Genomic DNA, 15,312 nt, shown 5'->3' on the forward strand with positions numbered 1-15,312 from the left:
TAGTCTTTTTGCACTGACAACTCTACCGAAACGCCGCTGTTCTCGGTCGTAAGTGAAAGCCATCGGCGACTGCGTTGTCCGTTGTGAGAGGTAATGCTTGAAATTTGGTATTGCCTGCACATTCTTGAAACTGAGGATCGCGGAATACTAAATTCCCTAACGGTTTCCGAAACTGAATGTCCCATGCTCCAACTCCCATTCCGCGATCCGCGTGCGGCCATAATTACGCTACTGGCTATTAAAATTGCTACACCGAGAAGAAATGCAGATGATAAACGGGTATTCATTGGAGAAATATATTATACTACAACTGGCTTGTGATTACATTTTCACGCAATTTGGGTGCATAGATCCTGAGAAGTCAGTACCCTGAACAACCACCTCTGGCCGTAATAACGGCCTTGTACGCTTGGGCATTGAGTCAACAGAGCTCGGATGGCGTGTACAGGTACAGCTGCCCATGCAGCTTCAAGAGTAGTGACTGGTGTATTGTGACGAGCCAGTTCCGCGGCCACTATTGACCAGACGTTTTCAGTTGGTAAGAGATCTGGAGAATGTGCTGGCCAGGGCAGCAGTCAAACATTTTCTGTACCCAGAAGTGCCCGTACAGGACCTGCAACATGCGGTCGTTTATTATCCTGCTGAAATGTAGGGCTTCGCAGGGATCAAATGAAGGGTAGAGCCACGGGTCGTAACGCATCTCAAATATAACGTTCACTCTTCAAAGTGCCGCCAATGCGAACAAGAGGTGAACGAGACGTGTAACCAATGGCACCCCATACCATCACGCCGGGTGATACGCCAGTATGGCGATGACGAATACACGCTTCCAATGTGCGTTCACCGCGATGTCACCAAACACGGACGCGACCACCATGATGCTGTAAACAGAACCTGGATTCATCCGAAAAAATGACGTTTTGCCATTCGTGCACCCAGGTTCGTCGTTGAGTACACCATCGCAGGCGCTCCTGTCTGTGATGCAGCGTCAAGGGTAACCGCAGCCACGGTCTCCTAGCTTATAGTCCATGCTGCTGCAAACGTCGTCGAACTGTTCGTGCAGATGGTTGTTGTCTTGCAAACGTCTCCTTCTGTTGACTCAGGGATCGAGAGGTGGCTGCACGATCCGTTGCAGTCATGCTGATAAGATGCCTGTCATCTCGACTGCTAGTGATACGAGGCCGTTTGGATGTAGAACGGCGTTCCGTGTTACCCTCCTGAACCCACCGATTCCATATTCTGCTGACAGTCTTTGGATCTCGACCAACGCGAGCAGCAATGTCGCGATACGATAAACCGTAATCGCGATAGGCTACAATCCGACATTTATCAAAGTCGGAAACGTGATAGTACGCATTTCTCCTCCTTACACGAGGCATCACAACAACGTTTCACCAGGCAACGCCGGTCAGCTGCTGTTTGTGTATGAGAAATCGGATGGAAACTTTCCTCATGTCAGCACGTTGTAGGTGTCGCCACCGGCGCCAACCATGTGTGAATGCTCTGAAAAGCTAATCATTTGCATATCACAGCATCTTCTTCCCGTCGGTTAAATTTCGCGTCTGTAGCACGTCATCTTCGTGGTGTAGCAATTTTAATAGGCAGTAGTGTACTTCAGAAACCTTTTCACATGAATCATCTGAGTGCAAATGACAGCTCCGCCTGTGCACTGCCCTTTTACACCTCGTGTAAGCGACAGTACCGCCATCCGTAAATGTGCATATCGCTAACCCATGACCTTTTTCATCTCGGGGTACGCATGAAGGTACAAGTAACATTGAGGCAGGCGTGTAAACAGCCACTCTATCAATGGATGCAAGCGAAAGAGCACTAGGACTGCGCATTACATCACTGGGTGTGCATAAGACTTCAAAGGCCATCCTAGACCTAGTTAAACGCCTGTCTCTTCTGTATTATGTCTGGAAAATTGTTGGATCGACCATTATTCGCTGAAGGCCCGCCGCGGCGGCTTGGCGTGTCGTAAGCACGCGGTTAAGGCCCAGCCTTCACGCCCGCTGAGCAGCGCGTTTCCACGGGTGACTCACGACAAGAACACGGCTAGACTGCCACTGCAGGAGCACACGTCTGTTGTTGCCAGTGCGATTAAGCTAAGGTATGAAGGATTACTTCCATTGACGTAAGTTCCTTAAGGTACCTTTATAGTGTTTAGCAGCTCTGCGACAACACCATCTGCATAATCTATGCAAAGCATTTCAGTATAGACCATTGTCGATTAATTCAGAAAGAACAATTTTCTTCTACAAGTGTTTGCATAACTCACATTTTATTTATTTCTAGGTCATTTCGTGACATAACTTTTTGCAGTGTGATACTACGGGAGAATGCTGAAGATTATGTACACAGATCAGATAAGTGATGATGACGTAACGTAAAGCTGTCACTAACCAAGTGATTTACTGGGCGTTGTCGTATTGGAGATGCTATGAATTGCCGCCCTCCGATTTGTGAGCTGACTTACGCAGACAGTTATATGGGGCCTACAGTTCCACGTGAAATTCCAACCACGGTGCAACTTGGCACTTCTCACGTATACAAAATGTTTAAATGTGTGTGAATTCCTAAGGGACCAAACTACTGTGCTCCTCGGTCCCTAGACTTACAGACTACTTAAACTAACTTATGATAAGAACAACGCACACACCCATGCCCGAGGGAGGGGCCCTCACGCATACAAATCATGACCAAAGGTGAATGAAGCAAGTAATGACAGAAAAAAAGACCTGTCGTATAGCCTGGAAACGGATGGCGGAACCCCCGTGTCAGCAGCCATCAGCGCTAACTGTTGAACCACGGAATCGGTGCATGACTCGAATTGAGTAGGCAAGAGCTTAATGGGACAACTTGAGTAAAAGAAAGGACCGGTTGACAGAACCACACATCCAGAGCCGTTAAGCAATATCATCGTTTCGTTTTGAAGCTGTAACAGCAGCTGTTTTTGCAGACAAAATTGTGGGATATCAGGTCCGCTTGTTATACAAATAAAAAGTCTTTCTGTAATTATCTAAACTTTCCTGTCCTATTACCAGACATAATTCTTGTCGGTTTGCAGCCGTATTATGCAGTCATCTGGATACAGTATTCCACAGCTCCGTCTGGGTGCCATTTTCAGGTAGGAACTGATTCCGACCGTCAGCGGCGTACAATTGTTCCGTCGTTCACGGTGTGAATCGGTTCCGGCGAGATGAGCAAACGCGAGTTTTCACCTCGAGACGGTGCCCAGTTTGACCCCTGAAATACTGAGTCAAGATTATTGTACGGTCCAGCTGCAGAACCGGCAAGAACATCATCAGCTAATCTTTTTACTGCCCGAACATGTTTAGGCACCTTTAGAATACTTTTATTCAGGTCTGTAAAGTTTCAAACATGTTTTAAGAAATAATTGTGGGAACATAAATTAGGCCTAAAAGCATTTTCTGTCTGTTGTGATTATTACCTTGTTGTTTAGTATTAGGTTCTGTAGGGCCTTGTTTACAATATTATATATATGCTAAGAAATGGTGTTCTGTGAGGTTGGATGCCTAGTCAGCAAATCAATTTTATGTTTAAACGTGAATTGCGTATCAAGAGACCTGTCATTCATCAAGGAATTTTTATGGAATATTCTGTCGGCTCATGGACAAACATAGACATATTTAAAACTTGAATAAACACTATTAATGTTCCACAAAAATGTTTATTTAATAGTTTGTTAGGATACGAATTGTGTTCTCCATAGAGGAACGAAAGACAGAAAACTAACTTTACTCGAAATTCTGGCCATTAATAGCACGAATCAAAGTATCCAGACATGACCAAACACAATTCCATTAGTCGTTCTTAAATAAAGTAGCAGCAGCCAGTTACTGCTGCTCTCACACCCAAATTTCACAGCCTGCTTTCTCCACCGCCCCTTCCTTTTTTCGGCCTGTTCATAAGTTTATCCACATAACATAGTAACCTCTACCATTACTCACTTTTACAGCATATTTGGCTGATACATCAAGTAGTTTTAATATTTGAATATACTGTAATATAAGATTTATTTGTTCAGAGTCTCTTGGGGGTATTACCTCATACTTCCGTTTTCTATCGATATATTCATAAAATGTCTCATATCTTTGTACAACAATCTTTGCACAGCTAGGAACTCTCGCTGAAGTTGTGTGGACTAACTGTTTAGTTTCAAGTTACTGTAATGTAATAAAATATAAATTTTTATTTGTTTTGTGACTATTAGTGTAATGTAATAAAATATGAGCCGTGACTTATATGAAAAAGAAACACACATTAATGCACTGGCTCAGCATAAAAGAGAAATAACTAATGTAATATGTTGTTTAATTTAGCCCGACTTGTATAAGCAGTCAGCAAACTAGCTCAGTTCTCAGGGTACTTACGTAATCGTCGGTACATCGTGGTTTCGTCTCGATTCCCCGATATAAGATAGCAAGAGTAGCATCTACATACGAAATCCTATAATGGAACTGGAATCCTGTGACCAGACCTTTTCTGCCTGGGATGTTATCTCGATATATAAAGAAAATCTGTAAATAAAATTGTTAAATTATTGTTAGCTGCCTCCGCTCTCGTGGGATCTGAAATAAAGTTAATTGTCCTAACCGACGGCACGTCTCGTAGATGAGCTAAAAGAAAAATGTTACAGATTTTTCTAAGATGGCGCGTAACAATGAAAATTCTTTGTTAAGGCCCGTATCTACTTAAGACAATAAAGGTGTCAGATTTACGATAGATTGACCACATACACAAATTCTTTTGACAAAATAACCATTATATTTTTCGGGTTTGAAGTACAGCTTACATTGTCAGCTGGTACAGCGAGATGAGCTTTACACAAGAACATCCTCTTAGGTCCGAATCCAAGCAGATAAGATAAGCGAATGACAGAGGAAAGATAGCTCATGCATAGAAGCGCAAGAGTCCATGGAATAACATGTCCATTGCAGTTCTATCTCTTCTTCTTTGGCGTACTTGTCGATTATTTATAAAATCTATCGTGTTATTTAGCTTACATTTTTTTAAAACCCAAGTCCACGCCGGCCGGAGTGGCCGAGCGGTTCTAGGCGCTTCAGTCCGGAACCGCGCGACTGCTACGGTCGCCGGTTCGAATCCTGCCACGGGCATGGATGTGTGTGATGTCCTTAGGTTTAAGTAGTTCTAAGCTCTAGGGGACTCATGACCTCAGATGTTAAGTCCCATAGTGCTCAGAGCCATTTGAACCAACCCAAGTCCACCCCAGAGAAACAGTACATTACCTGAGGATAGCCTAAGAAGCCGAAAGCCTATTCATAACGAACTATGTAATATGTATCATTGTGGTACATTAATGCTGTGTATTCAAGTTTTTAATTTCAAGGTACGGTTAACTTACTAAAGGATGGATAAGTATGTGTGTGTGTGTGTGTGTGTGTGTGTGTGTGTGTGTGTGTGTGTGTAGAGAGAGAGAGAGAGAGAGAGAGAGAGAGAGAGAGAGAGAGAGAGAGAGAGAGAGGTATTAGGGGAATTTCGGAGAGAGGTCTACATTTGAGTGCAGTATGCAGGTTCAAAAAAATGGTTCAAATGGCTCTGAGCACTATGCGACTTAACTTCTGAGGTCATCAGTCGCCTAGAACTTAGAACTAATTAAACCTAACTAACCTAAGGACATCACATACATCCATGCCCGAGGCAGGATTCGAACCTGCGACCGAAGCGGTCGCTCGGTTCCAGACTGTAGCGCCTAGAACCGCACGGCCACTCCGGCCGGCTATGCAGGTTCAAACTGATTAGTGTCCAGAAATTATGTGGAGATGAACAGACTTGAAAAGTATAGATTAAAGTGGAAAGCTATATCGAAACAAGCTCCAGCCTCAAATGACGCTTACGTTAAACATGTGGGGACTAGCCTGGGGAACTCTGACGGTCTTTGTGTCTCGAATAGAATCGCTATTTGTTTTTTGTTGTTGCCTGTGTTTACTTTTGGAACGTTTCGGCGGGCAGAGCGCTGACATCGTCAGGTGTGTGTTGCAGCGCGCGATGGGCGGGACGGCGCGGGTGCTGGGGCTGCTGGCGGCCGCCTGCTGGCTGTGGCAGGTCAGCGCCCACGTGGCGCTCACCTTCCCGCCGGCCAGGAGGTACGCACTCGACTTCCTCGACTCCTCGCGCACCAGGCCGCCCTGCGGAATGCCCAGAGGTAAGCACGCAGCAAGCACCACGCGCTCTAGCCAGCAGCTAGACCACAAGAAAATGCAGTGCAACTAACGGTACTATAGTCTCGCGGAAATGAAGTTTTCGTAAACATGTTTACTTACTAAGGGTTATTTGAAAGAGAATATAAAATTGCGTCCAGATATGGCTTAATTTTAATAACTGAAAGTGTATAAAGTTTATTTCAAATGCCCTCATAGCCGAAACCGCCAACTCGCTCTAAGGGTGTAACATTGCGGCGGCGCGGTTCTTTCCGTCCCTTTACGACGAACCTGCATCTACCTGCTAACATTGTCTCAGTAGATCATCAGTAGGAAAGCCGAGTGAAACCTACTGTACTTCGATGTGAACCAGGCTGCAATTTCGGAAGAAACACGAAATGAAAGGTTGGAAATTTTGTCCTCGATTAATAAATTCTGAAACTTAGGTGAACAAGTATCACTGCCAAGCCCGTGCTAGTCTTAACACAGTCACTCACAATCCCTTTCACTTACGTTAGCAAGTTTATGGTGTTGCGTTTCCCGTAAACGTAATAGCTACAAAAATACTGATTGTTTTTGATTGATAATGCTCGCCAAATATTAAGTCTGTCGGTACCAAATGCAGTCACAGTTTTTAGCCACCGACCTGCTCAATACGCTACGCGGAATATATGTCTTTTCTCGTCACAAAATTCACTTAAAAATTCCGAAATTTCTACACACACATCGGGATAATTATGCCGTCACTTTCCAATACTTTTGATGTACGAAACACCGCTAGATCCAGCAACTTGTCATTTCCTCGGAACTACTACTGCACACATCCGATCTCTTTCATGGCTAGGCTTCGACTCCTCCCTAGAATACTCTAAGTCTTCTCTACAAGCAGGGAAAGGCGCGCGAAGAACATTGCTTTACCATTGATCAGTTTACCCAACAGCCAATAGCAAAACAACACTCTCCCGCGTCAGTCCGCGCTTTTCATCCATAACCAATCGCAAAATAGTAAACCTCACGACTGCACTTTTTACCGACGTAATTATCTAATATGCTAAAGTTTTGCTTATGCATAAAGTTATTTACTGTTGTTATTTATACCTGAATTAACTTTCCCTTTACCATAAACTTACTTTACAAATCTATTCTACAAAAATCCCTTTTGTCCATATCCATACTTCTTCGAAATGTTCCCACACTATATCCTACTACATAACTCATTAAACAATTGTTTCGATATTAACCTTAAAGCACACTCACGCATCATTCAGACTGCTAAACACATTTACAACATTTTACATACATCATACATGAAAAGACATAACAACACTTTATGAAAATACTAGAACAGTTTATGAAAAACATTCTATTACTTTAGTGCACTCTAGTGGGCACAATCGAAACTAAAATCACAGTCCCCCTATCCCAATATTGTCCTCCATCGGCTGATACATAAACTACTTGCGCGTCCAGTCTCACATCACCATCTGTCACTGTCCAGCTCTGAGACACATCTCTCACTTAACCGTCTCCAAGACAGTATCGTTATAAGGCGTTACGCCTCAACATCTTATTTCCTAGCCGGGCCTGTGTGGCCACAGGCTACGACAGGGTCGTGTCTCTGCCTCCGTGGACTTTCCGACCATTTTGTGGGTACTGCAGGTGCCGTGACACTTCCGACCAGCCAGTTTTATACCGTGGCATTTCCGACCGGAGCGTCCCTCACTATTGCGCCTTCCTGTGGCTATTCGATTACTCTATTGGCAACAAATCACTTGATGAAACAGTAACTACCGTAGAGTGCCTAGGAGGAACTATTCGGAGCGACCTAAAGCGAAATGAACGCAAAAAACCGTAGGAAAAGCTGATGCCAGGGTGAAGTTTTTTGGGAGAAAGGGAAATGTAATTCATCTCCGAAAGAGGAGCGGCCCGCAAAACACTTCTAATACCAGTTCTTGCTCATTACTCCGGAACCCTTACCAGGTTCGATTAGTAGAAGAGATACCAAGATCCAACTGTAAACGGCGCGTTCCGTCACGGGATCGTTTAACCGGCGAGTTAGCGATCCGGAGATGCGTAACTAGCGCCATTGGTAGACGCTACTAGTAAGGCATTCTGCATCACGAAGAGATTTAGTATTGAAATTTGGGTTTTTATTTTTTTATGTTGTACTAGATTAGGTGTTTATACTGTAATTATTACTGGTTTATCTTCTAATTCAAAGTACTCTTTGTTAGGCTCTTTGAGAGCGTACACCCAAGAACAGCCGGTTACTTCCTCCCACATATATTTCGCCAAGTGACTACGACGAGCTATGACGAGAATACTGAACAAATTACGAGGGACATTCAGCAATTAAAGAGATAAATTGGTATAGAAAAAAACTGTATTTTTGCCAAATGTGACATGCGCTACTTCTCAACATAATCTGCACCACTATTAATACTTTTCACAACGATGAACTAGTTTTTTATATCTGATACGTCTTTTTCTCGTTGTTTGAGCACATTGCCACAAATTCTTCCACCTTCCTTTTTTTTGGACTCTGGTCAAAATGGTGAATCCAAGTTTCATCATACTTTAATATATGGTATAGGAAAGGGTCATCTACCCTTTCATAGCGTTCTTTCAAGTCTGTTGCGTTAACTCTTTCCGGACCCATCTTGCACTTGTTTCGCTGAACTCGAGCTAGTTACTGACAAAGTTATGAACTGTGCCAATACTCACTGCAATTGTTTTTGCCATATATTCGACTGTAACACGACAGTCCTCCCGAATAATGTTGTCAAAAAAATGGTTCAAATGGCTCTGAGCACTATGCGACTTAACTGCTGAGGTCATCAGTCGCCTAGAACTTAGAACTACTTAAACCTAACTAACCTAAGGACATCACACACATCCATGCCCGAGGCAGGATTCGAACCTGCGACCGTAGCGGCCACGCTGTTCCAGACTGAAGCGCCTTTAACCGCACGGCCACACCGGCCGGCTATAATGTTGTCAGTACGGGAGTTAACACCAGCTGATTGATCAGGAGCCACTGCGGTTCGACCATTTTTGAACTGCTCTGTCACTTACATTAAATTCACGCGGTTCACTCAACTTTCCCTATATTGTAAAATCATTCGCGAAAAGATTTTAACCAGTTTTCCACCTGCCGAAAAAAACTGGATCACTGAACATTGTTTAGCTAATATGGAAACTTGAAGCGGACACGCCATCATTATATGCAAACTTGAGGTTGTAAACAAAACAATTTTTAAGCGTCAGCTAATTCTCATTTCATCCGTGTGATGCCAAACTAACGTCATGAGAGCACAAAACTCCTCCTACAAACTGTTTCATTTCTACATCAATTTGTCTCTCTAATTATTGAATGTCGTTCGTATAACTCCGACGTAGGCTTACAAACAATCATTCGTCCCAAGTGCCATTAGCGAATGGTACGGCAAAGGAGGAAAAAAATCCACCCCGCACCGTTTGAAGACTTGTGGGACATCGATGTAGTCTCCGAGGTCTCCAAGTTTTATAGCCTTCGTTTATGAGAATGTTGAGAGAAGCTATTCGCGATTGTGTGTCGCGAATAAAAGCTGAAATCCTTCTCTGATGCGTTATTCATTGGCGAGGAGGTCGCGAGAATACTGAGAGGCCAGCATGTGGTCGTAACTTACTTGCTAGTGGTGGTTGCGGCGGCCACCTGCAGAGGCGCTGCGCGACCTTGGCTGCCGCCAGCGTCCCGCGCCCTCGCCACTCACTTATTAGCACGGCGACGCACGCCGCCGTTAATTTACGGCCAGCCAGACATGTGGCCAGCGTCGCTCCCATTGCGCACCTGTTCCCCGCGACCAGACCACGTTGGTTGCGAACAACGCGGATTCTGGGAGGAAAAGGGGAGATTTATTTGGGCAGGTTCCGTTTCGACATCAGCACGAGACACTTTAATTTTTTACTAAAACTAAACAGCATGGCCTTTGCTATTAACCTAACATGACCTTTACGGAGGTGTTACAATTGAATAATAGTAAACCACAAGAAAAAACAAAAAATACAAGATCCGTTCCCTGTCATATGAAGAAAGAGTTACGATATGAGAAATTCTGGGATACTTTTGTACCAACTCTACGACGAATTCCTGCAGCACCCAAGAGGTCGCCAGGGTTGGACAGTGAAAAGGTAGTGCGGGAAATTATGAAGATGTTTTAATCCTAAGATGCTCTGGTTCGCCGGCCGGAGTAGCTGAGCGGCTCTCGGCGCTGCAGTCTGGAGCCGAGCGACCGCTCCGGTCGCAGGTTCGAGTCCTGCCTCGGGCATGGATGTGTGTGATGTCCTTGGGTCGGTTAGGTTTTATTAGTTTTAAGTTCTAGGCAACTGATGACCTCAGAAGTTAAGTCGCTTAGTGCTCAGAGCCATTTTGCTCTGGTTCTAATATGTAGATATAAAAGATTACCATAGTTTATTTCTTTATTATCAGTGATAGATTATACTCTATTTTAGTTGAAACGTCATTAAAATTAGTGATTGACATCAAGCTTTACACTATGTGACCAAAGGTATGTAGACACGTATTTTTTTTATTGCATGGAACTGGGGACGTAGAAGCTACGGAGAGGCCTCTTGCACGCCATAGCCCTCAGTGGTTCACAACCCCACAACAGGCTACAGCAGTCCACTCACCTAACCGCCGCTCCATACCGAACCCAGGGTTATTGTGTGGTTCGGGCCCCAGCGGACCCTCCCCCCCCCCCTCCCCCCCTCCCCCCCTCCCCGGAACGTCTCACACCAGACGAGTGTAACAGCAGTGTTAGAGTAATTATGGTGTACGCGTACGTGGAGACAGTGTTTGCGCAGCAACTGCCCCGACATAGTGTAACTGAGGAAGAATAAGGGGAACCAGGCCCGCATTCGCCGAGGCAGATGGAAAACCGCCTTAAAAACCGTCCACAGACTGAAACTTGAAACTTCCTGGCAAATTAAAACTGTGTGCCAGACCGAGACTCGATCTCGGGACCTTTGCCTTTCGCAGGCAAGTGCTCTATCATCTGAGCTACCCAAGCACGACTCACGCCCCGTCCTCACAGCTTCACTTCTGCCAGTACCTCGTCTCCTACCTTCCAAACTTTACAGAAGCTGTCCTGCGAACCTTGCAGAACTAGAACTCCTGAAAGAAAGGATATTGGAGAGACATGGCTTAACCAAAGCTTGGGGGATGTTTCCAGAATAAGGGTAAGCAATGTCCCTGCAATATTTCTTTCAGGAGTGCTAGTTCTGCAAGGTTCGCAGGACAGCTTCTGTAAAGTTTGGAAGGTAGGAGACGAGGTACTGGCAGAAGTGAAGCTGTGAGGACGGGGCAAAGGTCCCGAGTTCGAGTCTCGGTCCCGCACGGAGTATTAATCTGCGAGGAAGTTTGATATCAGCGCACACTCCGCTGCAGAATAAAAATCACATTCTGGCATCCACAGACTGGCTGGCACACCGGACCTCGACACTAATCCGCCGGGCGGATTCGTGCCGGGGACTGGCACGCCTTCCCGCCCGGAAAGCAGTGCGTTAGACCGCACGGCTAACCGGGATGGCTGACACCTATTAGTGGATATTAATAAACGGTGTGTTCACTCTTCGCCTCTACGAGTGCTTGAACTCTGCTTCGGACAGTTGCAATGATGTGTCTATATGCCTGTTGAGAAATGACATCCGGTTATTCCTCAAGAGCTGGATCCAGATGTTGGACTATCTAACTCATTCCAAAGGTGTTCCTTAAGTTTCTGGTAGGAACACTGGGAGAGCATCCAATTCATGAATCTTGTCCACATACCATGGCCTCACAAATGCTGCTTTATGAAAGGGTGCGTTGTTTTGCTGATGCGAACAACCGTACGACAGGGGCAGTGCAGTGGTTAGCACACTGTTGTTCCGGAGGACGACGGTGCAAACCCGTTTCCCTAAATCGCTTAAGGCAAATGCCGGGATGGTTCCTTCGATAGCACCCGGCCGCTTTCCATCGTTCCCTAATCCGAGCTTGTGCTCTGTCCTTAATGAGCTCGCTGTCCACGGGACCTTAAACTATAGCCTCCTCCTCCTCCACCTCCACGAACAACCGTCTACTGTCCGCTATGCACAGTGCTGTAAAACGTGTTTGTATTCTTCCACATTTAGCGTTTTGTTAAGCGCAATAAGAGAAGTACACTTTAATCTCGAGAAACACTCCGATACTGTAACGCCAACTCCTCCGGACTTCATTGTTGGTAATACACACGATGGCAGGTAACATTCTCCTGGTGTTCTTCAAATCCAAAGCCCTCCATCGGATTTCCATAGGGTATGATACATCACACATATGAGTAGTTTGTAGTCATCCACTGTTCAACGGCGTTCCTCTTTACACCAACTCAAGCGTCGCTTAGCACTGAACTACAGAAATGAGCGGCTTATGAGAAGCTGGTCGACCATTGGACCACATCGTTAATTCCATATGCACGGACATTATACTAGCTGGACTGCTGGTAGGACTTCGGAAGTCGCGAGCAATTCCTTCCACTGATTTCACGCGATTTCTTACAACCACCCTACACAACGCTCAACGTTCCCTGTCCGTGAGTGCACAAGATCCTAGTTTTGGTTTAGCTGCGGTTGTTCCTTCGCTTTTCCACTTCACAATCTCAACACCAACAGTCGATCTGGGCCGCTTTAGAAGGACTGGAATGTCCTTGATCTATCTGTTACTCTGGTGACGTCCAATGACTAGACAATGTCGAAATCACTGAGCTCTCGTGTCCGACTCATTTTGCTCGTACTGCTTCTCTACTGACGATACACTCCGCCCTCTTTTGTACCACCGGGTCCGCCTTTCGTGTTCAACTAGTACTCAATTCCTCACTACACAAGAGCATCCAAACACTTTTGATCAGTGCATGTTGTATCAGCGACTAAGACGTGAATTCCCTATCACGCTCCTCGACCACTGTAGTACCATTCTGGCCTGATGACACGGACGTCTATCCTGCTGGAAGATGCCATCCCAGTCGGGGAAGACATCACGCATGAACAGATGCAGGTGGTCCGCAATAATGTGTAGCCCATGTACGTATGCATGCTTTCACGGCGATATCTGTTAATAAAACATTTTCGGTTTTCAAGTCGCGTCAAGTGGTTTACTGTCCACGAACTTTCCTCTGCCATTGTCAAGTGGATGATATTTGACGATGGCAGAGGACATCTCTGCCGAAAGCTCGTGGGCGGTAAACCACTTGACGCGACTTGAAACCCGAGAATGTTTTATTAATGTGTAGTCCATGTGTGTCATGCTTCCTTCGATTTCTGCAAAACGCCCATGGAGGCCAGATGAATGCCTCCCAAGGGGTAGTACAGCCCCCACAAGCCTGCGCCAATGATCCCATATTTGGAGCAGCCGTTCTCCTGGATAATTGGATAATCGTCCGGCCACGCGACCCATTTCAGTTGATCCTCCATGGTCCAATCTCGATGATCCCCTGTCCTCTATAAACTTATTTAACGTTGTCTTTGGGTCAACATGGAGTCTGCTGCGGAGCCAGGAATTCGACACTGTGTTCCGAAACACTTGTCCTGCACCGGCTTTGCGCTCTGCCGCCAGATCGGCGCTTGGCCTGCTGTCCAGACCGGGCAATCTTCCGATCTCCACGTTCCGTGATGAGGGTTTGGGTTGTTTGGGGGAAGAGACCAGACAGCGAGGTTAATCGGTCTCATTGGATTAGGGAAGGACGGGGAAGGAAGTCGGCCGTGCCCTTTCAAAGGAACCATCCCGGCATTTGCCTGGAGCGATATAGGGAAATCACGGGAAACCTAAATCAGGATGGCCGGACGCGGCATTGAACCACCGTCCTCCCGAATGCGAGTCCAGTGTGCTAGCCACCGCGCCACCTCGCTCGGTCGTGATGAGGCATAGGCGTCCAACACACTGTCGCCCACTCTTGGTTTCGCCGTCTGCCAACCACTTTCCGTAGATACTGATGACAGTAACACATGAACGGCCGAATGGCTTCGCCGTTTCCGAGATTTTCGTTCCCAGGCGCCGGGCCACAACAATGTGGCCTTTGTCAGAGTCGCTTATGACAGTCTGATTTCCCAATTTGAGACCCATGTCGCCACAAGCATGTTTCCCAATTCGTCTCTGATCCGCTTGCGTACTTTCCTTACTGCGTCACGAGTCGGCATCCAGTCTCGCGTCGGGCATTGGTCATCATGTTGTGACTCATCAGTGGATCGCTGCCTGTCTACTGAGACACGTTCGGGTACCTCAGGGCGGTGAAATACACTTTTAACCAAAACAAAAGTTTGTAAATGTACGAATTTTACAACAATGTCTCTTGTGGCGAGTTTCAGCTTGGGTGCAATCACTTTACATGCAGCGAAACCACTTACAGTATGTTATTAGAGAGTAAGGTTAAAATTCTCCACGCTACCAAATGGAAGAGGAAATCCGCCGTGGCTTCGTGGTAGGAGCCATCCCCTCTTTTGCCAGAAACGGTTCGTGATCGGTCGCAATTAACTGAATAGCAGTGCATCTTTATTATATAACCCCAAACGGGATGTCCTGGCCAATCAAGCCATACGATCATTTTTGTTCTTAATGTAGTGCTGGTTTGTTATCAGGCAGTGGGGTTACATTGTGCTGAACTCTAGACACAGATCATACAATGTGAGCTTTCACGGCAGGTACTGATATCACTTGAAACTTCCGGGCTATTAGGCCGTGGTCGGTGTATAAAACTTTCTCCTAACGTAGCTTAGAAGATGTCTGCATCAGTCGGAGAGGAAACGTTAGGAGAAAGTTTTATACATCGACTACAGCCTAACAGCTCGGAAGTTATAAGTGACGTCTAGGCACAGAGTCATCTAACTCCAGCAAAACATTAACATTGTCACTCAAAAATTGCGAACGTGTGCTGGACGCCATTCGGCACTGAAATCTAATTTACTTGGCACTATTAGTGATTTAGCAATCAACCTCCCCCCCCCCCCCCGGTCCCCCACCCTTGCACACACACACACACACACACATATCTGTGCCCATATCAATGTAAGTACTCATGATCGAGTTCTTTCTCACAGTAGTTCGGTAGCGCTCGCCTGCAAAGGAAGGAGAATTAGCAGT

At 45.8% G+C, this 15,312-nt stretch overlaps 1 protein-coding gene across 4 annotated transcripts in view; it reads left to right on the top strand.

Moving 5' to 3' along the window:
* Positions 1 to 6,030: 6,030 nt before the first annotated feature.
* The window catches only part of LOC124615313, a 254,126-nt gene continuing 244,844 nt past the window's right edge, over positions 6,031 to 15,312 (top strand). For all 4 annotated transcript variants that reach the window (XM_047143103.1, XM_047143104.1, XM_047143105.1 and 1 more), the window contains exon 1: positions 6,031 to 6,190. In XM_047143103.1, coding sequence (XP_046999059.1) covers positions 6,034 to 6,190 — 157 coding nt within the window. In that variant the 5' untranslated portion in view covers positions 6,031 to 6,033. The remainder of the gene's footprint in view (positions 6,191 to 15,312) is intronic.

The sequence above is a fragment of the Schistocerca americana genome, chromosome 5 (genome assembly GCF_021461395.2).
Source record: "Schistocerca americana isolate TAMUIC-IGC-003095 chromosome 5, iqSchAmer2.1, whole genome shotgun sequence".
Taxonomy (NCBI): Eukaryota; Metazoa; Arthropoda; class Insecta; order Orthoptera; family Acrididae; genus Schistocerca; species Schistocerca americana.